General features: G+C 44.6%; 1 protein-coding gene across 5 annotated transcripts in view; it reads right to left on the minus strand.

Moving 5' to 3' along the window:
- Positions 1-3467: 3467 nt before the first annotated feature.
- LOC132399936 (PHD finger protein 20-like) overlaps positions 3468-22853 on the minus strand; it is a 100203-nt gene continuing 80817 nt past the window's right edge. For all 5 annotated transcript variants that reach the window (XM_059980891.1, XM_059980887.1, XM_059980886.1 and 2 more), the window contains 4 exons: positions 19660-20077; positions 19118-19138; positions 12404-12584; positions 3468-4005 (listed from right to left, as the gene is read on the minus strand). In XM_059980891.1, the coding sequence (XP_059836874.1) occupies positions 3863-4005; positions 12404-12584; positions 19118-19138; positions 19660-20077 (763 nt within the window). In that variant the 3' untranslated portion in view covers positions 3468-3862. The remainder of the gene's footprint in view (positions 4006-12403; positions 12585-19117; positions 19139-19659; positions 20078-22853) is intronic.

A 22853-nucleotide genomic window follows, 5' to 3' on the forward strand; every position in this document is an offset into this window, starting at 1 on the left:
TCGAGGTCCTGCTTTTTAACTTCCTACCAAGCTCCCTATACTCACTCTTCAGGACTCTTTCTTCCTACGTCATATTACCGATGTGTACCATGACATCTGGCTGATCACCCTCCCACTTCAGAATGCTGTGCACGCGATCAGAGACATCCCTGACCCTGGCACCCAGGAGGCAACAAACCATCTGGGAGTCTCTGTCACGACCACAGAACCTCCTGTAACTATGGAGTCCCCTATTACTACTGTTCTCCTCTTCTTCCACCCTTCCTTCTGCACTGCAGAACCAGACTCAGTGCCAGAGATCTGGCTGCCGCAGCTTGTCCCTGGTAATTCATCACCCCCAACAGTATCCAAACCAGTATACTTGTTGTTGTGGGGAATGGCCACAGGGGAATCCTGTTCTGCCCGCCCTTTTCCCCTTCCTTCACCTGACGGTAACCCAATTACCTGTGCCCTGCTCCTTTAGTGTAGCTACATCCCTGAAACTACTTTCTATAAACTCCTCATTCTCCCAAATGATCCAGAGGTCATCCAGCTCCTGCTCCAGTTCCCTAACGCGGTCTGTTAGGAGCTGCAGCTGGATGCACTTCTTGGAGGTGTCATTGTCAGGGACACCAGAGGTCTCCCTGACTTCCCACATCCTGCAAGAGGAGCATTCCAACATCCTGCCTGCCATTCTCTCTAAACTTACTAGTTAAAAAAGAAATCGAATGAGGAACAAAAAACAACTTACTGGAACCTACCCTGGCCTCTGCCTGTTCATGCCAAAGCCTGTTGAGCCAAAGGCAATCTGTTGAAAATTTTCTTGGCAGCTACAGAGCACCAAACTACGTGCAGCTGGTTGACAACATGCTTCAAGCATACAAAACCATGAAGTGCAGCATCTCACCAAAAATTCATTTTCTCCATTCCCATTTAGACTTTTTCCCCTGTAAATCTTGGCACCACAAGTGATGAGCACGGTGAAAGGTTTCACCAGGACATTGTGGTTATGGAGAAATGGTATCAGGACAACTGGAATTCATCAGTGTTGGCTGGTTATTGTTGCACACTTGAGAGAGAAGCCTCAAACACTGAGTACAAATGAAAATCATCAACATCTTTGGCTTAGTTGAACTATTCAAAGTGTCAGCTCACTTAATTAAATGCAATATATCAATAAAGGTTAATTGTTTTGTTTCTCCAAATCCCTACGTGATACAAGTAGTCTGAAATTGTATTTGTGTTCATCTTTAAGCAGTCTATCACAAACAAAAAAAAATTGAGGAAGCAACACTTTAGAAAAAAATTTGTTACCCAGTGTAATTTGACAGTATCAACACTGTAGCTGAAGACCAAAGAATTCTTAAGCCAACAGCAGGCAAGGAGCCTGACCATCTCTATACAGACATCAAACACAACTGTGCTCCTTATCTCTGATCCGATTCGTTTTCTGTTGATGCTCTCCTTGGATTAGTAATTCCAACATTTAACTCTTTTTTAAACATTTCGAGAGAAGGATGGTCCAGGAACAGAGAAACCTTTAAACTAGATCAATCCCTTCTATATTGCTCAATCCTCTGAGCTCCTCTGGCAGTTTCTTGCTGCAGATTCCGGCACCTACAGACTCTTGTGCCTCTGTTTAATTTCCCAAAGTGTAAACATACAAGTGACTGAAAACTACCAAATTCAGGTGAATCATCAGGGGATGATCACTTATATTTTATTGTATTTTTTTTTAAAAAGTTGTTGTGATTTTCTGTGGAAGTGTAGACCTCCTTTCCACTTGATCACAACCAGTCTGGTCTTCTCAATGAGGGAAGACTGGGAGGGACCTCTGAGCAGTTGAGGGAGCATGGGGGAGAATTGCAGGTTGATCCAGAGGGATGAGGCCAGGACTCTGGTTGCTCTCCTCCCCGATCTACAGGCTGGTAGGCTGCATTCAATGACGTGAATGCCAGGCGAGAACTGCCGGAAAGGAGAGACAAAACAGGGCTTCTAATAGATTACTGACAATCTGTACACATCTGCAATGCCCGGAGGCGATTGATTTCTGACTGTCTCCAGAGAGGCGGGCTCAAGGTGCGTGGCTGAACGGGTAGTAAGGCAGCGGAGGGTGGGTGTGACAGGGAGCGCATGGTAAACACACTCCTCATGCGCACAAACATTGCCTCATTATTCTGCTGTTGTTGCGGTGAATGAACACACATTAGTGTCTTCCCTGGTACGTTCTCATAATGGGTCCTAAAGGGTTTAGTTTTGTGGCATTTTTCCCCACGATACATAGCAAAATATTCCATATCATACACTTTCCCGTTGCTGAAATGTGTTTATGTTGTTTGAATATTGTATTTAAGGTAAGGTACAGTATTTCTGTTTATGTTGTAATATGATTGTGGGGTGCATTGTATTCTGTTTCATGTGTAGTCTTATGTTAACTTTGTGGGTAATTAAAGATATGTCCTCGTGTCTAATAAACAGAGCTCATCGCTTTCAGGAGGGGAGAGGGGAGAGGGGAGAGGGGAGAGGGGAGAGGGGAGAGGGGAGAGGGGAGAGGGGAGAGGGGAGAGGGGAGAGGGGAGAGGGGAGAGGGGAGAGGGGAGAGGGGAGAGGGGAGAGGGGAGAGGGGAGAGGGGAGAGGGGAGAGGGGAGAGGGGAGAGGGGAGAGGGGAGAGGGGAGAGGGGAGAGGGGAGAGGGGAGAGGGGAGAGGGGAGAGGGGAGAGAGGAGAGAGGAGAGAGGAGAGAGATATCAGGGCTGCCAGGAGTTATTACTGGATAAAAAGAGTATGGAGCTATTTATTGTGTTTTCTCACAAATATCTTTTTGTAACTTTGGCAGTTTTCTTTTACAATTTTTGATAATTTGGAAGTTTGATTTTTAATAAACACCCTTGCACTGAAGTGCTGAGTGATTCCAGCAATTTTTTCCCTTGGTCATAACCCACATACCTAACATTGGACAGAGTCCGCGGTGAACGGGGGCAAAGTGCTCAGCTGGCGATGAGCCAAAGGCTGATGTGCCAACAGCTGTAGCCCAGATGTGGAGAGGCCTGACCACTCCCCTGTTATTCTGCAGCCGACATTCACCGCAGCTGCGTCGGGAATTCCATCTCAGGTGCCCGGTTATGCACACGGCAGTCAGGCGTGCCGCCGGGATATGGCACTGGCAAGAAGCAGCAGGTGGGAGCAGAGATCCCAGCCGCGTGCCACCTGGCTGCCTTCGACGTGGGTGAAGAGAGAGACCGGCTGAGACTGCGACATGAGCCACGCGGAATTAACCACTTGGGGACTGCAGCACTTAACCCTGAGTGCACTGGCAGATCCGGAATTATCATCCCTACGCACAGATTCCCTCATTCCTCCTACCGTGTCCACTCTGACCCTCCCTCCACTCGGTGGTTGCAGACTGTGGCACCTGACACTATCACACCCACCCGGCCTCGCCCACACACAAAAACAACACAGAACACTAAGAGAGGTTGACACAGGGATTGAAGAAAGTACTAAATTCTTTACAGTGATTTTTCCAGCCTCCCTCCCTCTCATCACTCCTGGACGGCCTGGCACAATCGCAAGTTCAGACACAGCTGGACCCAAGCAACACGCGGCATGCGGGAGACGTATGCTGGCTGACGAGTGGCTCACAGACCACCCCCTCCACCGAGGCCGAGGCTCCCCGCTTCCTTCCGCCGATATCCAGGAAAGCCTAGAAAGGTTCGAAAGGTTCCGAGAACTGACGAGAAACGTCAGGCAACATGAATGAGAATGCAAACTGGTGTCCGGATTGAACATCGGCACCAAACCCAAGTCGCTTCCGTCTGGTGCTGGTCCTGGCTCGCAAGGGGAGAGTGACCTGTGGATGGGGAGAGAGTGTTCGAAGCACTGCTCACACAGGACAGTAGGAAGCAATCTGCTGCACCTTGCCCAAGTCCGCGAGGAGCTGCTTCATCCGGTTCTTGAGCTGAGGCAGTCGCGCCAAAGGATCGGGAGGTTCCAGCTCTCCGGAGTAGTCCAGCCAGCTCTCCAATACTAGGGGGTCAAACAGAGGAGAAGGAATCACTCACAAGCAAGTGCTTGCTCCTGCCTACAATCTATTCCCTGGTTTCATCTACACTCTCACAGAAGAACTCTTCAACAGAATTCGTCTACTATTGTCACATGTACCAAGGTGCAGTGAAAAGCTTATTTTGTCTACCGTTCATACAGATGCAGTCATTAAGCAGTGCATTGAGGTAGACAATAAGACATAGGAGCAGAATTAGACCATTTGGCCCATCAAGACTGCTCCACCATTTCTTCATGGTTGATCTACTTTCCCTCTCAGCCCCAGTCTCCTCCCTTCTCCACAACCCTTCATGTCCTCACTAATCAAGAACGTATCAACCTCAGCCTTAAATATACCCAATGAACTGGCCTCCACAGATGCCTATGAATCAGCTCCACAGATGCACCACCTTCTGGCTAAAGAAATTCCTTCTCATCCCTTTTCTAAATGGACACTTCTATATTCTGAGGCTGTGCCCTCTGATCCTAAACTCATCACCAATAGGAAAAATCATCTCTACATCCACTCTACTGAAGCCTTTCAACATTTGATAGGTTTCGATGAGGTCACCCCCTCATTCTACCGAATTCCTTCTGAAGGTAGAACAAGGTAATTTGATGGACTGAAAGGCCGAATTCTACTCCTATGCCTTATGGCATACAGAACGCAGGAAAAAAGTGCAGCAGTTACACAGAAAGTACGGTGTAGGTAGATAATAAAGTGCAAGATCTCATGAGGTCAAGAGTCCATCTTGTCTGTCTGTTTCTTTTACTTAGAGATGCAGCATGGTGACAGGCCTTTCACAGGCTTTCCACACTAAAATGTGGGCAATTCTCTGCTGCATTGACACAATTGCCAGCACAATACTGTAGTAATTTTGTGTACTGCACTGTACTGCTGCAAAAAAAGCAAATTTCATGACACGTGTGAGTGATGATAATACTAATTCTGATATGGTCTCTACTGCGGACTGAGAGTGGGAAGGAGGCAGGGAGAGGGGAATCCTGGTTGAGAAAAGGGGAAGGGAAAGGGTAGGGAGCCGGGAGCACCAGAAAGACATTCTGTAATGATCAAAAAACCAATTGTTTGGAATCAAATTATCTTATCTGGTGTCTCAAGGCTGGGTGTGTCAACACCTATGCCACCATTCCCCCCCCCCCCCCCCCCGGGGCAGTCTTTCTCTGACACCTGCCCCACACCCCTCCCACAGCACTCCACCCTTGTCTTTCAAAACATCCTTCGCTCACACCAGATTTAGGAACTCGCTCTCTGCTCCAGACTGACAAATACAGTACGGTACAGAAGTCTTAGGCATGCTAGCTGTATGTGGGTAAGACCTTTGCACAGTACTGTGTGCAGGGCAGTAGCAGGGGGTAGGGGTGCCCTCCTTTTGCTCATTTATCATTGCTTCTTCTTTCTGCATTTGAACAGCTTGCACTCAGCTGGAAAGCCCTAGTTTGGCAGTCGTTCACTGACCATTACAGTTACTATTCTACAGGTGGCCCCCGTTTTTCGAACGTTCGCTTTACGACAACTCGCTGTTATGAAAGACCTACATTAGTACCTGTTTTCGCTAACCAAAGAGGATTTTCGCTTTTACGAAAAAAAGATGCCCACTTTATACATGTGTTTACCCCAAGAAAGACTACGATCGTGAAACCTTGTGTGGGCAGTTGTTTGCGCATGCGTGTATGTGCCGATTTTTTTCTCCAAATCGATTTTGGCTCGCTGTCTTCCCGATTTTGATGTGAAACTACACCGTACCTACAATATTTCTACTTTATATAGAGTGTATATTTATCATATCATTCCTGCTTTTACTATATGTTAGTGTTATTTTAGGTTTCATGTGTTATTTGCTTTGATTTGGTAGGTTATTTTTTGGGTCTGGGAACACAAAAATTTTTCCCATATAAATTCATGGCAATTGCTTCTTTGCTTTACAACATTTCGGTTTACAAACGTTTTCATAGGAACGCTCTCCCTTCGGATTGCAGGGGACATCTGTATAGGTTTGCTGAGTATTCCCGCAGGTAAATGAATCTCGGGTTTGTAAATGGTGACATAGATGTACTTCGATAATAAAGTTACTTTAAACCTGGAGTGTAACCTGCTTTCTGGCAAAACAGCAATGTCAGAAATGCATCCCACCCTTTACAAAGCTAGAATGACCCTCTATTTCCTCTCTTTTTGCACTACGTTTTTGATTTTTTAAAAATATACTTATTGTAATTTAGCCTTTGATTACGAATTGCATTGTACTGCAGCCACAAAACAGTAAATTACACAACATATGGCAGTGAGTAAAACATGATTCAGATTCTAGCAATGATTCCATAGTTCCCTTATTCCTGTCGCATCCTGACCATTGAGTCCAACAAGTGCATCATGACTGCTGAACAGAAAGATGGATGGATTGAATTCTCCGACGTGAGGGGAACAACGGATACCAAGCTGGTGCAGGGAAGTGTCCCTGTGCCTGAATACAAGAGCAGTCACAAGGGATCAGTCTAATCCTGCTTCTGCAATGTGACTACAATTTCCTGCAGTAAACCGGAGTCTTCGAGCATTACAACACAGAAACAGGCCCTTCCGCCCATCTAGTCTGTACTGAGCTGTTATTCTTCCCAGTCCCATTCACCATTGCCTGGACCGTAGCCCTCCATATACTTGTCCAAGCTTCTGTTAAATGTTGCAATTGAACCTGCATCCAGCATTTTCTGTGGCAGATCGTTCCACACTTAATGAAGTTCTAGTCTCACCCAACGTCAGTGGAAATAGCCTGCTTGCATTCACCCTGTCTATACCCCTCATAATTTTCTCTATCTCTATCAAATCTGCCCACATTTCTCTACATTCTAGGGAACAGACCTGACATATTCAACATTCCCTATGATTAAGGGGTAGGTGGAGTAGGAGGAAGAGTATCAGTTTGGGGATTATTCTTAACTGATACACTGGTCCAACTGTTGGCATCTGTAACTGTGCAGCTGAATGCTGAACAGAACTGAAAGGGGCAACATTTATATTCTTCAGTAAATACCAAAACTTGGGCTGTAACTTCACCTACAGGCACAACTAATCCAGCTTCCCATAAAGGGAAGCCATCTCTGAGCAAGAGAAGGGAGAGAAAAGTGAAATTAATACTCATGGCATTGAAACAAAAATAAAAAACATCACTTTAGATGGATGATTTAATCTGGAAACATTATGAATGAGTACAACAATGGAGGCCATTGAGATGGGGAGAAGCCTGGAGAGGGATCCCCAGAGCACAGTTCCTCTGAACAAGTCCAACAAGTCTCCCAGAGCTGGTGGTTCTGAGGAAAACAGCAGGAAGGAGCAGCTGCCCCCAGTTGGAACTTTCTCTTCCCTGTCCTCCAAGCTGACACTGAGCCTTTGAAGTCACCTCATTTCTCACTCTATACTGTTGGTCATGAAGGAATTAAAATCAGAACAAGTTAGGTCTCTATTCTTTGGAGCGTAGAAGGTTGAGGGGGGATTTGATCGAGGTATTTAAAATTTTGAGAGGGATAGATAGAGTTGACGTGAATAGGCTTTTTCCATTGAGAGTAGGGGAGATTCAAACGAGAGGACATGATTTGAGAGTTAGGGGGCAGAAGTTTAAGGGAAACATGAGGGGGTATTACTTTACTCAGAGAGTGATAGCTGTGTGGAATGAGCTTCCTGTAGAAGTAGTAGAGGCCAGTTCGGTTATGTCATTTAAGGTAAAATTGGATAGGTATATGGACAGGAAAGGAGTGGAGGGTTATGGGCTGAGTGCGGGTAGGTGGGACTAGGTGAGATTAAGAGTTCGGCACGGACTAGGAGGGCCGAGATGGCCTGTTTCCATGCTGTGATTGTTATATGGTTATATGTTATATGGTTATATAGAAGAAAACATTTAACTGGAATGAATCGAGGTCAGCGGAAGCAGACAAACCAAATGTCTTTGCTCTTGCCATGAAAGCTGGCAACTGCTCCGCGGCCACCATTTTGTGAACTGGTTTTGCTCAGGAATAACTGGATAAAACCACATAAAACAGGACACAATGAGGCCTCTACTGATGATCTGCTGAACTGGAGATCATTTCCAAGTAAGATGTTATTCATGAGATGTTCTTTGGTAAGAAAGAAGCTGGAGATTTATGAATGGGACAGTCCATATTTGTGACCCAGGTAACCTGAGCCTTACAAACTGGCTGAGCTGTTGTCATTCAGGGAGAACAAAGGAAGAGACATTATTAACAAGTTGTTACTTGCGAGAAGGGGAATAAAATGATGCTGACTTGGACAAGAGTCAATGAGATCTCCGGAGACTAACACTCAAAGAAGGAGCAGGGAGAAGCAGGATCAATTGTCTGGACAATCAGAGACCCCCTATTTCAGTGTTATAAGTTGAATGAATGATGGTACAAAGGCAACAACAGAATTCATGACTTGACTTAATGGCCTGGGGTCAATTTAGTTACGTTGATATTTGTGCAGAGGCAACAAAGTTCAAACTTTGATTAGTTTAGAGTTGTGTAGTGAACTGACTAACCAAATCAGTTGACAATAGGTCAATAATATTTCCATTTAAAAGGCCAAGGATTTTGAATAGATTTTTTTTTAAACCAGTCGCTCACTGGAGCACAAGAGAATAGAAGGAACAGTAGGCCACTTGGCCTAAAAGTCACAGAAAACTACAGTGCCGAATCAGGCCCTTCGGCCCATCTAGTCTGGCCCAAATTATTAACTTGCCCAATCCCATCAAGCTGTATCTAACCATCGCCCTCCAAACCCCTTCTATTCAAATACCTATCCAAATTTCTCTCAAGTTTCAAAATCAAACTTGCATCCACAACTTCCACTGCCAGCTTGTTCCACACTCTCAGTGAAGTGGTTCTCCCTCACGTTTCCCTTAAATATTTCACCTTTCACCCATGACCTCTAGTTCTAGTCTCACCCAACCTCAGTGGAGAAAGCCTGCTTGCATTCACCCTGTCTATACCCCTCAAAATTTTGTATACTATACCTCTGTCTCCCCTTTCTTCTACACTGAGGAGAAAAGCCCTTAACTATTCAACCGTTCCTTACAACTCAAATCCTCAAGTCCTGGGAACTCTTGAGACAGCCACTTTGTTCAATACGATCGTGGCTGATCTACCCCTCTACTGTGCCAGTTCCTCATCACCCTGAATTCCCCAAACATTTCAATATTTTCCACCCTCACTTTAAATACTTCACACTAGAGTCAAACAGCATAGAAACAGGCCCTTTGGCCCAAATGATTCATGGTGACCAAAAGACTCCAACCAAGCCAGTTCTATCTGCCAACATTTGGCCCATAACCTTCTAAACTAGTGGTCGCCAACCCGTTGATAGTGATCGACTGGTCGATCTTTGAGACTTTCCCAGTAGATCCTGAAAAAAAAAGAAAAATAAATGCACACTGTTGAGAGACTGTTTCTGGGTTGTGGGGTTTTAGTTCCATTCTGCCCAGTGAGCATGCGTGTAGCTCCCCCGTCACGCACTACACAGTGTACTTCAGTGGTCCCCAACCACCGGGCTGCGAGGAAACCATATGAGTCAGCCGCACCTTTCCTCATTCCTTGTCACGCCCACTGTTGAACTTGAACCCACGCGAGATCATCAGTTGCCTAAACGCAGTGATACCCTCGCGCCAGGGATCACTGGTTGGCCTCGGGCGGCTGGCGGGAAGCGCCGTTGCTACTGGCCTGGAGCACGGACAGATGGGTGCTGCCTCTAAACCTGTTTCACACACCGAATATTCGTGGTGAACCCGGTGCTAAAATATTCACAGACAACCTAATTCGGGCTCAGGGTTTCATAAGTAGCTGAGCTGCGCTGTGATCTACTGAAACAAACTTTTGTCGGCCGATAGATCCTACAAGGGGGGGGCGGGCGCGGGCCTGAACCTGTCGCTCTCCTCACTCAGCCGCTTGTTCTCTCCAGACTGTGACCGCCATGGCCCCAGCACGGGGACCTTGGCCCTGACCTTGTCCTCTCACCCCACCCACGACCAACCGCACCTGGCCAAGGCATCTGGCGGCGGACGGGAGGCTGGAGGTCAGGCCCAGAGGCTGTCTAATGAGGCAATGAAGCCCTCAAAACTGCTTCAGTACCCTGGGTCCAAGCACCCTGCACTTAAAGACAAACCCAGTTTTTTCAGCGGAAAAAAACGTGAGCAGAAGCTAAGTGCTGAGAGCCGCGAAAACTAAATTGCAGAATGGACTGGACATAAGGAACCTGCTTCGAGTATCACTGTACTCTCATAGTGTTTAACATCCCCTCTCCCCCCATCGGCCGGTCCGCAAGAATATTATCAATATTAAACCGGTATGCAGTGCAAAAAAAAAGGCGGGTACCCCTGATGTTTATATATTATTTCTACTTCTGGGTTGCGGGGTTTTACTTCCGGTCTTTTCTGCACCGGGCCACATGCATGTAACTAATAGGGGATCTTGGGCTTAAAAAGGTTGGTGACCTTTATTCTAAACTTTCCCCATCAATCTGTCTGTACCTGCCCCAACAACTTCCTCATTCCACATTCTAACCACCTTCTGCGTAAAAAATAGAGCTGCCATCGGGTTCTCATTAAATCTCTCTTCTCTCATCTTTGCTGACAATTCATCAACTGATCTGGGTTAGACAGCTCTCTACACAACTCTTAATCAAACCTTGCACTTCACTGTCTCTGCATAACAAACAATGTAACTATGTTGACCCTAGGCCAACAACCTAAGACATGAATTCTACTGTTCCCTCAGACCACTTTTCTAGTTTATAACACCAAAATAGAGAGCTCCCATTGGCCAGATGATCGATCCTTCTCCCAGACTCAGGCCTGGGGCTATTCTTTGCGACAGTTAGTCCCCGGAGTTTTCGTTGCATTGTGTTTGAAGCCCCTAATTCTTATACTGTTCCCTATCAGTTCAAATGTTGCATTTCAATCTCGTTGGCTTGAGCTCATCTGTGCTAGATTTCCTTTGGAAGCAATCCAAGGGTTACACAACTTCGTGTCTCAGGTGCCCTTCCTTTGGTCTATCTGACTCCGGTTCAAACCAGCTCACCCAGACACAGGCCTGAGATAACGGGATTATTAAAGACCAGCAGCAGAACGAGCAGTAAGTTAGTTATCTTGTAATTATTCTCCATATTCTGGAAATTTCCCACAAATGAAAACATCTCGCCATCTACCCTATTGAGTCCTCTCAGGAACTTGTCCCATCTCATTCAGTGACACTTGACAAGACCTTCAGACATAGGAGTGGAATTAGGCTCTACCATTCCATCCTGGCTGATTAAATTTCCTGTCAACCCTATTCCTCCACACTGTAACCTTTGACACCCTTACTAATCAGGAACCTGTCAACGTCCATTTAAATCAGGGGTCCCAATCATTTTTATGCCATGGACAAATACCATTAAGCAAAGGGTCCTAGCTTAAATATACCCAATGAATTCTACAAATTCATCAACCCCTGGCTAAAGAAATTACTTCTCATCTCTATTCTGAAGGGATATGATTCTATTTTGAGGCTGTACTCTCTGGTCTGAGACTCCCCCTTCTATAGGAATCAACCTCTCCATATCTACTCTGTCTAAGTCTTTCAATATCTGTTTGGTTTCAATTAGATCTACTCTCATTCTTCTAAACTCCAGCAAGTACGACATCAAGGGCTTCTCATTTATTAACCCTTTCATTTCTGGGATCATTCTCAACATAGAACCATAGAACACTACAGCACAGTACAGGCCCTTCAGCCCTCCATGTTGTGCCCACCCATATAATCCTTTAAAAAAAGTACTAAACCCCACACTACCTCATAACCCTCTATTTTTCTTTCATCCATGTGTCTGTCCAACAGACTCTTAAATACCCCTAATGTTTTAGCCTCCACCACTATCCCTGGCAAGACATTCCAGCCACTCACAACCCTTTGTGTAAAAAATAAACTTACCCCTGATGTCTCCCCTAAACCTCCCTCCCTTAATTTTGTACATATGCCCTCTGGTGTTTGCTATTGGTACCCTGGGAAACAGGTACTGACTATCCACCCTATCTATGCCTCTCATAATCTTGTAGACGTCTATCAAGTCCCCTCTCATTCTTCTACGCTCCAAAGAGAAAAGTCCCTGGTCTGCTAACCTTGCTTCATATGACTTGTACAGCCCACGTGCTGGTCATTTTGCCAATGTATCTGCCAGAACATGGCCTCTATCCCTCCATTCCTGACTCATTCCTCTGAACTCCAGTAAGCACAGGAAAGGATCAGAACGGGGGAACAGTTCCTGCAGTTCTGTGTGCTTGGTTCCCTGCTGACCGCCCTCCCACCTGCACCGTACGAGCTATGACAGACGAACACCTCAGCTCACCATCCAGCTCCCTCTCGATGAAGTCCATCCGGTGGCAGACCTCGTCCTGCAAGGACTCGATGTGCGCCAGCAGGTTGACCTGCCACTGCAGCTGGGGGTCACTGTCTCCCCCTTCCTCTGACTCCTTCGGCCCCCGGCTCTCCTCGTTCTGCACTTCCGCCGTTGACTCAGTACCCCGAACCTGAGAGGGGGGCAGAGAGGTGAGTTAGAGTGGAATCACAGAACACAGAACAGGACCACAACATTGTTCAGAACTAGTAATTAAGTGCTAGTTAGTGCGTAATGGTTAGGGTAACAATCTGGTTCAATTCCTGCCACTGTCTGCAAGGTCTCCCTGTGGCTGTTCCGGTTTCCTTTCATATTCCAATGACATACAGGTTAGGGGTAGTAAATTGCGGGTGCGCCACGTTGGTGCCAGAAAGATGCTGATACTCGTGGGCTATCATCAGCAGATCCTTGGACTGTGCTGGTCACTGATGCATTTCACTATATGTTACAAATAAAGCTCATTATCACCTTGAATCTTCTTCCCCTTCTGCCTACTACAGGGTCTTTTCTGCATGCTCTGAGAGCCTTTTAAACATCTCTAGTGTGTCTACCCCCTCTGGCAGAACATTCCATGCATCCACTCCGGAAAAAAAAAACTTCCCCACTCATCTCCTTTGAATCTCTCACCCTCTTCACTTTCAATGCATGTCCTCTAGGCATTTTGGCCCTGGGCAAAGGATACTGGCTGTCTTCTCAAAGTAAATTTATTATCAAGGAACATATATGTTACCGTATACTACCCTGATGTTCATTATCTTGTGGGCAATCACAATAAATACAAAGAAACACAACAGAATCAATGAAAAACAGCACACAGAGAAGATGGACAAAGGACCAAAGTGCAAAAGACAACACACTGTACGTTTGGCCAGTTTAAAAGTTCATTCGTTGCGTGCCGTGTTGCATGACATAGATGATCATGATCTCTAACCATCACCGTTCTTGGAAAATTTTTCTGCAGAAGTGGTTTGCCATTGTCTTCTTCTGGGCAGTGTCTTTACAAGACGGGAGACTCCAGCCATTATCAATACTCTTCAGAGATTGTCTGCCTAGTGTCAGTGGTCGCATAACCAGGACTTTCGATATGCACCGGCTGCTCATACGACCATCCACCACTTGATCCTGTGGATTCACGTGACCCTGATCGGGCAGGGGGAGAGAGCAGATGTTACCCCTTGCCCAAGGGTGACCTGCAGGCTAATGGAGGGAAGGACCGACCACCTTAAACATTCTTTGGGTAGAGACACATTTCCATCCTGCCACCCCATGATTTTAAAGTACATTGCTTAAAGGGAAATCATAGGCTGAATACTGCAGCGATAGTAGGTCAGAAGAGTATATCCAGAAGTTTAGTGAGACGCCTTGTATCATGAGCACCACCTTGAAATCTCTCTGTACCTCACATTGGGGCTGTATAGTAGCGTACTGGTTAGCACAATGCTTTACAGTACCAGTGACCCGGGTTCATTTCCCACTGTTGTCTGTAATGAATACGTTCTTTCCGTGACTGCGACAGTTTCCTCCGGGTGCTTCGGTTTCCTCCCACAGTCCAAAGATGTACTGGTCGATAGGTTAATTGCTCATTGTAAATTGACTATGATCAGGCTAGGGTTATATCGGGGGGATCGCTGGGCTGGGCAGCTCAAAGGGCCAGGAGGTCCTACTCCGCATTGTTTCTCAATCAATAAATATATAAAAAAGCTCCCCGCCAAGGTTCTCCCACTCAGCTATGTATGAAAGGTAACGTACAGCAGCCGATTAACCCAGCAGCCCACACAGTTTTGGGATGTGGGAACCAATGGGAGCACCAAAGGGAACCTAACACCGTTGTTTCTTTAGCTGCTCAATCTCTTGATGTAATTAAGATTACGGCCTTTAAATATTTGCTGATGAAAAGCAAAGCCCGGTTCTTTTTGCCTGCAGCCAACTGAGTTGCTGAACTGTGGCCGTTGTTTTGTTTACAACAGATGCTCGGTTATTAGAATCTGCGTCTCTTGTTAATCTCCTGAAGCGACAGGCGGCAGAAGCTACTCATGTAGAACAAATCCCAAGATTTGTTGCCTCAAATCTATTGGCAAATCTTTTACTTGATGTAAACATATTTGTATCCTGTCTGATCTGATCACCGCCTGTGTGCTCAGTGACCCACACAAGCTCCTGCTCCAGAAACACTTTATTAAATTTTGTTTTTGAATACCTCCATTGCTACACCTGACCTCATTCTGTACCTTCCCATGCAGATTCACAAGAGTCACAGCCATCCAACATGGCAAAAGGCCCTTCTGCCCAACATCTGCATGCTAATCCAAGACTGTTGAACAAGATGACCATCTAAGCAAGTCTCGTTTGACTGCATTGTCCTTATATCCCTGAGCTTTCCATCTTTCGTTTACCTGCCGAAACGCCTTTCAAATGTCATAAAGCAAAGATAAAGATTAGTTTTATTTGATGCATGCACATTGGAAAAAGTGAAATAAATTGTTTGCATCAAATCAAATCAGCGAGGATTGTCGAAGTGTCACCACACATCCGGCGCAGCATGCCCACAACCTGCAAGCCTTTGGAATATAGGAGGAAACCAGAGCACCCAGAGGAAACCCACACATTTGTACAGGAAGAATGGACAAAGCTCCTCACACAACCCTGATCTTACAGCTGGCATTGTGAAGTGATTGTGCTAACCGCTACGCTACTGTGCCAATTTTAGGTTACTGTGATCATAGCTAAATGCCCAATTCCATTTCTGGGCACTCAGTACTCATCCTTATATGCCTTAATATTTCAAATCAATTGTTCTTGTTTGAGACACAGCACGGTAACGATTCCTTCCAGCCCAAAGAGCCACTGCTGCTCAATAAACACATGTGACCAATTAACCTACTAACCTGTACGTGGACGGCATGCAGCAGAGCGGTTAGCATAATGCTTTACAGTGCTAGCAATTGTGATCGGGGTTCAATTCCTGCCACTGTTTGTAAGGGCACATCCTCGGACTGTGTTGGTCATTAATGCAAACGATGCATTTTAGTGTATTCCATGTACATGTGACAAATAGTGCTAACCTATGAAACATGAGCATCCGGAGGAAACCTGTGGGGTCATGGGTTCAAATCCCACCACTGCTTGTAAGAAGTTTGTACGTGGATTTCCTCTGACCACTCCAGTTTCTTCCCACAGCCCAAAGACATACCGGCTAGTTGGTTAATCGATCATTGTAAACCGTCCCGTGATCAGGCTATGATTAAATTGGGTGATTGCTGGCTGGCACAGCTCAAAGGGCCTATTCCACGCTGTATTTCAATAAATAAATAAACTAACTTCTTGCAGCATCGGAATTGAACCCAGGTCACTGGTGTTGTAGCGTTATTCTAACCATCCACACTTGCATGCCGTCCTAACACCGTTCATAAACTGTGAGGCTACACACCTTTATCACCACCTCCAGCAGTGTGTTCGAGATCTCAACCAACCTCTGGGTGAAAGATTTCTTCTTCAAATCCTCCCTAAATCTACTTACCCATCTGCTCTGTTTATGGACACCTTCGTTATGGGGGAAAGTTTCTCTTTTTTTAAAATTTAATTGTTAAGAAAAATAGTAATAATAGTGGATTAATAATAATTTCCATGTATCTCTTCTGAACCATTACTTCTGGTCCAAAATATTATATGTAACCCTAAGTAACTACCATTGTAGGATTTTATATCCGAACTCGTTCATGTTTGCTCCTACCCCCAAACATAATTATCCAATCCCTATGTACTTATTTACTTAATTTTTTCATATTTTTCCCCTTTCCCAAATCTCTTCCTTTACTTGAGTTAATTCCCTATTTTCAAAAAAAACAGTAAACAATTGAACCAAGGGTGCTTACAGTAGCAATATTACAGTGTTGATGGAAAAAGCAGTATAAATCATTAGCAGAGTCCTCCAAAGTCTGCTTGCTTTGGGGTTATAAATTCAATCCATTTATTCCAGATTTGATTAAATTTTTCTTTTTGAATTCTCAAAGAGTAGGTCATCTTTTCCATTTTAATTATTTCCAAAATAATTTCATGCCGATCTTCTAATGTAGGTGAAATTGGATTTCGCCACTTTCTGGTGATTGATTTCTTACTTGCCGCTAAGAGGACCTGTAGCAACTTTATGTCTTTCTTCTGATCCAAAAACAGTACGTGTCCTAAATAGAGCGTCTCAAAGTTCAGCGGTATCGGGGTCTCAAATACCTGACCTAAAGTTCTATGGATACCCTTCCAATATAAACTTAATTTAGGGCAATCCCAGAAAATATGGAAATGATCTGCCTCCTTGGAGCCACACCTTCTCCAAAACGTCACATTTGTGTCTTTATATTTTTCCTGACGTGGTCTGAAGTATCTTATAATATTTTTCCAACAATGTTCTCTCCAGATCGAAGAGTTAGTCGAAGACCACTGAAAGCTGCATATTTTCCCCCAAACCTCCACTGAAAGTACCAACCTCGCTTCTTTCTCCCACTTCTCTTTAATATACAATCTGTTTTCATTTTTAGCATCTAAGAGTACATTGTATAATCAAGAAATTGATTTACTTGGCATTGAACTGTAAGCTGAATTCAGAATCTTGAAAAATTCTAATTCTACTGTTGATAAATCTGTATATCTACAACCCTGGTTAACAACATAATGTCGTATTTGAAGGTACCTAAAAAGTCATTATGTTCTAGGCCATGTTTGTCCTGTATGGATTGGAAACTTTGAAATACAACTTATCTCTCATTTACACAGAAAAGAGTAAGACCTTTCTTTATCCATAGTTCAAATCTTTTATCTACTCTGTTGGGAAGAAATTCGGTATCATATGCATACCATCTAAAAGTTTTAACATCTTATTAATTCCACATAAATTAGCCACCTTCTGCCATACTTTTAATGTAAGATTTATCCAGCTGTTTTTAGACTTTTCCAATTGGGCTAGCAATCCTTTGTCTGCTATTGAGGCCTGCAGAGGAAAAGGGGGGGAGGGGGGAGTTTCTCATAACCCGCTCACACCATAATTCTGCACACTCAAGTCAGGTCACAGTAAAACAAGAAAATAAATCTAATCCTGGAGCTTACTATCCAGGGCGATAATCTGGTGAAACACTCTCTCAGTGCATCCATCTCTTCCTTCTGTTGTAGTGAGCTGAAATGCATCTGTGACTGCACTGTGGCTTAGATAATGTTTAACACACATGCCATCACGAGGTAATGAGGGGTTCCATTTTTACAGACATTCGCAATCATAAATACACAAAAGACCGTCGATATGGCAACCATAGCTCTGTTGTCTTGTTATAGAACAGCATCATTACACTACACTGACAGGAACGGACAATTACTAAACCATTTCCCCAGGGTGATGATAATTTGAAGGCAATCTAACAAAAGGAATTGAACAGAAAGTGGCTGGAATACAGAACACACTAGCCTCAAGAAATAAAATGCAGCTTTATTGTGATAAGAAGGGGATCCACAAATTTTTTAAAATGACACAATAAGAGTAAAACTATGGTCCTATGTGGTTAGTACTGATGGGCATGAACTAGTGGGCTGAAGGGTCTGTTCCCCCCCACCCCTCTCTGGCTCTACAACTTCATGACTCTAAGCCACATTTGGGATCAAAAGTTTAGTCAATCAGCCAAAATCAAATGGTGGAGCAGGTTCCATGGATTGTCCCTGGATTGGGGTTTCCCACAAGAAAAATATGTCTTTGCTATCAATCACGGGCACTAGCCTCTGTAGTATCCAGGACATCTTCAAGGAGCAATGGCTCAAAGGGTAGCATCCATCATTAAGGATCCCATCACCCAGGACATGCCCTCTTCTCATTGCTACCATCAGGAGGGAGGTACAGGAGCCTGAAGGCACACACTCAACAGTTCAGGAACAGCTTCTTCCCTTCTGCCATCCGATTTCTGAATGCACACTGAACCCATTAACACTACCTCACTAAAAGATTCACGGGGACGTTACCGGGACAGGAAGTACAAAAGATTCATGGGGATGCAACCAGGACAGGAAGTATGAGTTAGAGGCCAGGGTGTTTTTCTCCAGAGGAGGCTGAGGCGTGACTTTACAGAGGATTATAAAATCAAACCTCAAACATGTGCAACCACCTATAAGCAAACAAATCTCAAGGTTGTATAATTTGCATGATCTTCAACAATAAGTGCACTGTGAAACTTGAAATGGAATGGTAAGACCCCCACACACACGCCACCTCTTTTCGGTGCTTTTAGTGAAGTTTCTCTACCTTCACGGGCTCTCAAGACCGCACTCCCCACTCAACAACACAGAGAGTCCACAAGACAGTGCACAGGAGAGGTGATGTGATTATTATTACCGACTGACACAAGACAGTATTAGTGATGGTTATTCAGATCTAAAGGTTGGACTAGTGACCTGGAGACACATTCAAATCCTTCCAGCAGCCAAGAAAGTTACATTCAAGGTGTTAAAATTTGGAATTTCAGAGGTCATACCAATATTGTGAAACTATGACTTCTGCTATAGAAAGTCACCCAATTTATTGACGTCCCCAAGGAATAAGCTTTTCGTATTTAATGTGGCCACGTGTCTCCAGATCTAGAGTCCAGTTACGCCCTGGGTTTCAGGGGCAGATAAGGTTGGCCAATAAGAGACTCTTACCTTGCCAGTGCCACTCTCACCCTGTAAACAGATAGAAAGAGCACATCAGCGGCTGCTGCGATAGATGGGAGGAAAAGGCCCAGTAACGTCATGAAGGATCCCACCTACCATGCATTGCGCTGTTTATCCCAAAGCCATTGGGGGGATGCTACAGAGCAGGCACACCTGGACCACCAGAATCAAAAACAGCCACTGTCCCCAAACAATAAGGATGATCAACACCTCTGCCCACTAACCCAGCCTTCCAACTCCCCATCACTTTATCATTTCTTGTCAGTCACCATATGTACATAAACTCCTATGCCTAGTGTTACTTTAAGGACATATAATCAATCTACCTACTCAAGCTATCTTATGTATTTACATTTAATGTGGTCTTTTTATTATTGTGTTCTTTATCTTCATTGTGTGTGTTTGTGCTGCATCAGGTTTAGAGTAACAATCATTTCCTTCTCCTTCACACTTGTGTACAGGAAATGACATTTAACAATGTCGAATCTTTAAATAGAACATCAGATAAAGATCTCTCCGGGGTCACTGACCTTACAGAGGCTGTCTTGCTCTCGAAGGTCGAAGTCAGTCCGCCCTGAATCTTCATCAACGTTCCTCCCGAACCTCTCAGCCAGTGCCTCGTCACCGTTTTCCCGCATCCGGCCGAAGCCCTCATCCAGGGAGGAATTCCTGGTCTCCACCACCAGCCTCTGCTCCGCGGCAGGGTAGTAGGCTCGGGGTTTCTGGTAGCAATGCTCACTGGTGATATAGGACTCCTCGATGACAGGCATCTGGGCCTGCCGCTCAGCCGTGCCGTTAGGGGTCCTTCCCTGTGTGCTGGTGCTGGTGCTGAGGCCGCTGTTGCTGTCCTCGCTGGGAGCCAGATGCCTCTCCCACAGCTTTTCGATGGTGGAGGGAGAAACGTGCCAAGGCTTGCACCAGAGTTTCAGGTCTGGTTGATCTTTATTCCTGGGGAATGATTCAGAGAACAGGGCCATTTACAACCCTCTGTATAACAAAGCCTACCTCTGACATTTCCCGAATGAGTTAGGAGTGAAGTGAGCAGGACTTGGCTGTGTAGCATCTACACCAGGACCATCTCACTCAAAAACAGTTACTTTCCCTAAGCAGTAAGGCTGATCAACACCTCCACCCACTAGCCCACACATCCAAGACCCCCCACAACTACTTTATCACTTCCTGTCAGTCATCTTTATGTACAGACACTCTTCTGTCTAGCAACACTTTATGCACATACAATCAATGTATACAAGATAACTTTTGTATGTATATATATGTATATATTTTTTTAAATTACAAGTCGGACACCACTTATCTGAATTTCCAAACTCTGAAAACCTGAGAAATACAAGATTTTTTTGGGTGCCGACATGACATCACAAATGGAAAATTGCACAAGGCACTGGGAAGGTTCCAGGAGATGTACAGGTCTCTGCACACCACAGACAGTTCTGAGAAATGATCTCACATGTGTTATGAGCACCAGTTAATGAAATTTTAAAAAAAACTTTATAAAACGAAACGTGAAGATCTTGATAGTGCATTGAAAGAGAGATTTGTCAGAACATGTGCTGCTTAATGGTAATGCTGATCCATGAAACAAGCAAAGATCTATCATGATGAATGGAAAAGTGAAGGTAATTGTGAACACTCAGCAGGCTGGTCGCAGTAATTTGAGAAAAAAGCATAGCATAAATGTTTTAAAGGTTTGTGGTGGTAAAGCATCTGCTGATCATGAGGCAGCACAGAAATCCGTTGATGAGTTTGCCAAGATTGTTGCTGATGAAAATCTAAGACGCTAAACGGCTACATTAGTACCTTTGTGGGATGAACAAGTCCAAGTCAAAGATTGCTTTCCCCCAGCACATGAACTCAGAGTCGGAAATTATGACGATCCTGAGCTGTCTCATTATTTACTCCAAAAAAGACTTGTCAAGAGGGCAATTTTACAATTGTCATGGGAGATTTCAATATGCAGATAGATGGGGAAAATTAGGTTGGTGCTAGATCCCAAGAGAGAGAATTTGTGGAATGCCAACAAGATGGCTTTTTAAAGCAATTTGTGGTCGAGCCCACTAGGGGATCAGCTACACCGGATTGGGTGCTGCGTAGTGAACTGGATTTGATGTGGAAGCTGAAGGTAAAGGAACCGAGGAGGTAGTGATCACATGATAGAACAGAATCCACCCTGCAGTTTGAGAGGGAGGAGCTAAAGTAAGATGTATCCGTATTATAGTAAAGGGAATTACAGAGGATTGAGAGAGAAGCTGGCCAAAGTTGATTGGAAGGGGATGCTAGCAGTGATGACAGCAGAGCAACCACAGATGGAATTTCTGGGAGCAACTTGGAAGACGCAGGACAGAGTCATCCCAAAGATGTAGTTATATTCTAAAGGCAGGATGGCGTAACTGTGGCTGACAAAGAAAGCCAAAACCAATATAAAAAACAAAAGAGAGGACATAATAGAGCAAAAACCAACAGAAGGCAACTGAAAAAAGGTATAAGGAGGGAAAAGACGAAATATGAAGATAAACTCACTAACAATATCCAAATGAATACCAGAAGTTTTTTCAGATATATGAAGAGTAGGTATTGAACCACTGGAAAATAATGCTGGAGAGGTAGTAATTGAGGAACAAGGAAATGGTGGATGAACTGAAAAAGTAGTTTGCATCAGCCTTCATTGTGGAAGACACACGAGGTATGTTGGAAGTTTGAGAGTGTCAGGGGCAGGAGTGAGTGCAGTTGCTATTACTAGAGTAAAGGTCTCTGGGAAACTGAAAGGTGTGAAGGTAGACAAGACACCTGGACCAGATGGACTACACCCCAGGGTTCTGAAAGAGGTAGCTGAAGAAATTCTGGAAGAATTAGTAAAGATGTTCCAAGAATCACTAGATTTTGGCATAGTTCCAGGGGACTGGAGAATTGCAAATGTTACTCCACTCTTCAGTTAGCCTGGCCTCAGTGGTTGGGAAGATGTTGGAGTTGATCATTAAGGATGAGGTTTTGGGGTACTTGGAGGCACATGATAAAATGGGCTGTAGTCAACATGGTTTTCTTAAAGAAAAATCTTGCTTGACAAAACTGTCGGAATTCTGAGAAAATAACAAGCAGGATAGACAAAGGAGGATTGGTGGATGTTGTATACTTTGATTTTCAGAAGGCCTTTGATAAGGTGCTGCACATGAGGTTGCTTAAGATGATAAGAGTCCATGGCATTACAAGAAAGTTACTGGATTGGCTGATTGGCAAGAGACAGAGAGTGTGAATAAACAGAGCCTCTTCTGATTGGCTGTCAGTGACAAGTGATGTTCTGCAGGGGGCAGTGTTGGGACCAATTCTCTTTACTTTACACGTTCTCCAGTCCCCTGGAACTATGCCAAAATCTAGTGATTCTTGGAACATCTTTACTAATTCTTCCAGAATTTCTTCAGCTACCTCTTTCAGAACCCTGGGGTGTAGTCCATCTGGTCCAGGTGTCTTGTCTACCTTCACACCTTTCAGTTTCCCAGAGACCTTGTGAGCAGTTTTGGGCCCCTTATTTAAGAAAAGATGTGCTGACGTTAGAGACCTAGCTCACTGAAACTGATCAAATATTGAAAGGCCTGGATAGAGTGGATGTGGGGAGGATAATTCCTACAGTGGGGGAGTCTACAAACAGAGGACACAGCCTCACATTATAGGGGTGAACAAGTAGAACAGTGATGAGGGGGGATTTCTTTAC

This window comes from Hypanus sabinus, chromosome 9 (assembly GCF_030144855.1).
Source record: "Hypanus sabinus isolate sHypSab1 chromosome 9, sHypSab1.hap1, whole genome shotgun sequence".
NCBI classification, from domain to species: domain Eukaryota; kingdom Metazoa; phylum Chordata; class Chondrichthyes; order Myliobatiformes; family Dasyatidae; genus Hypanus; species Hypanus sabinus.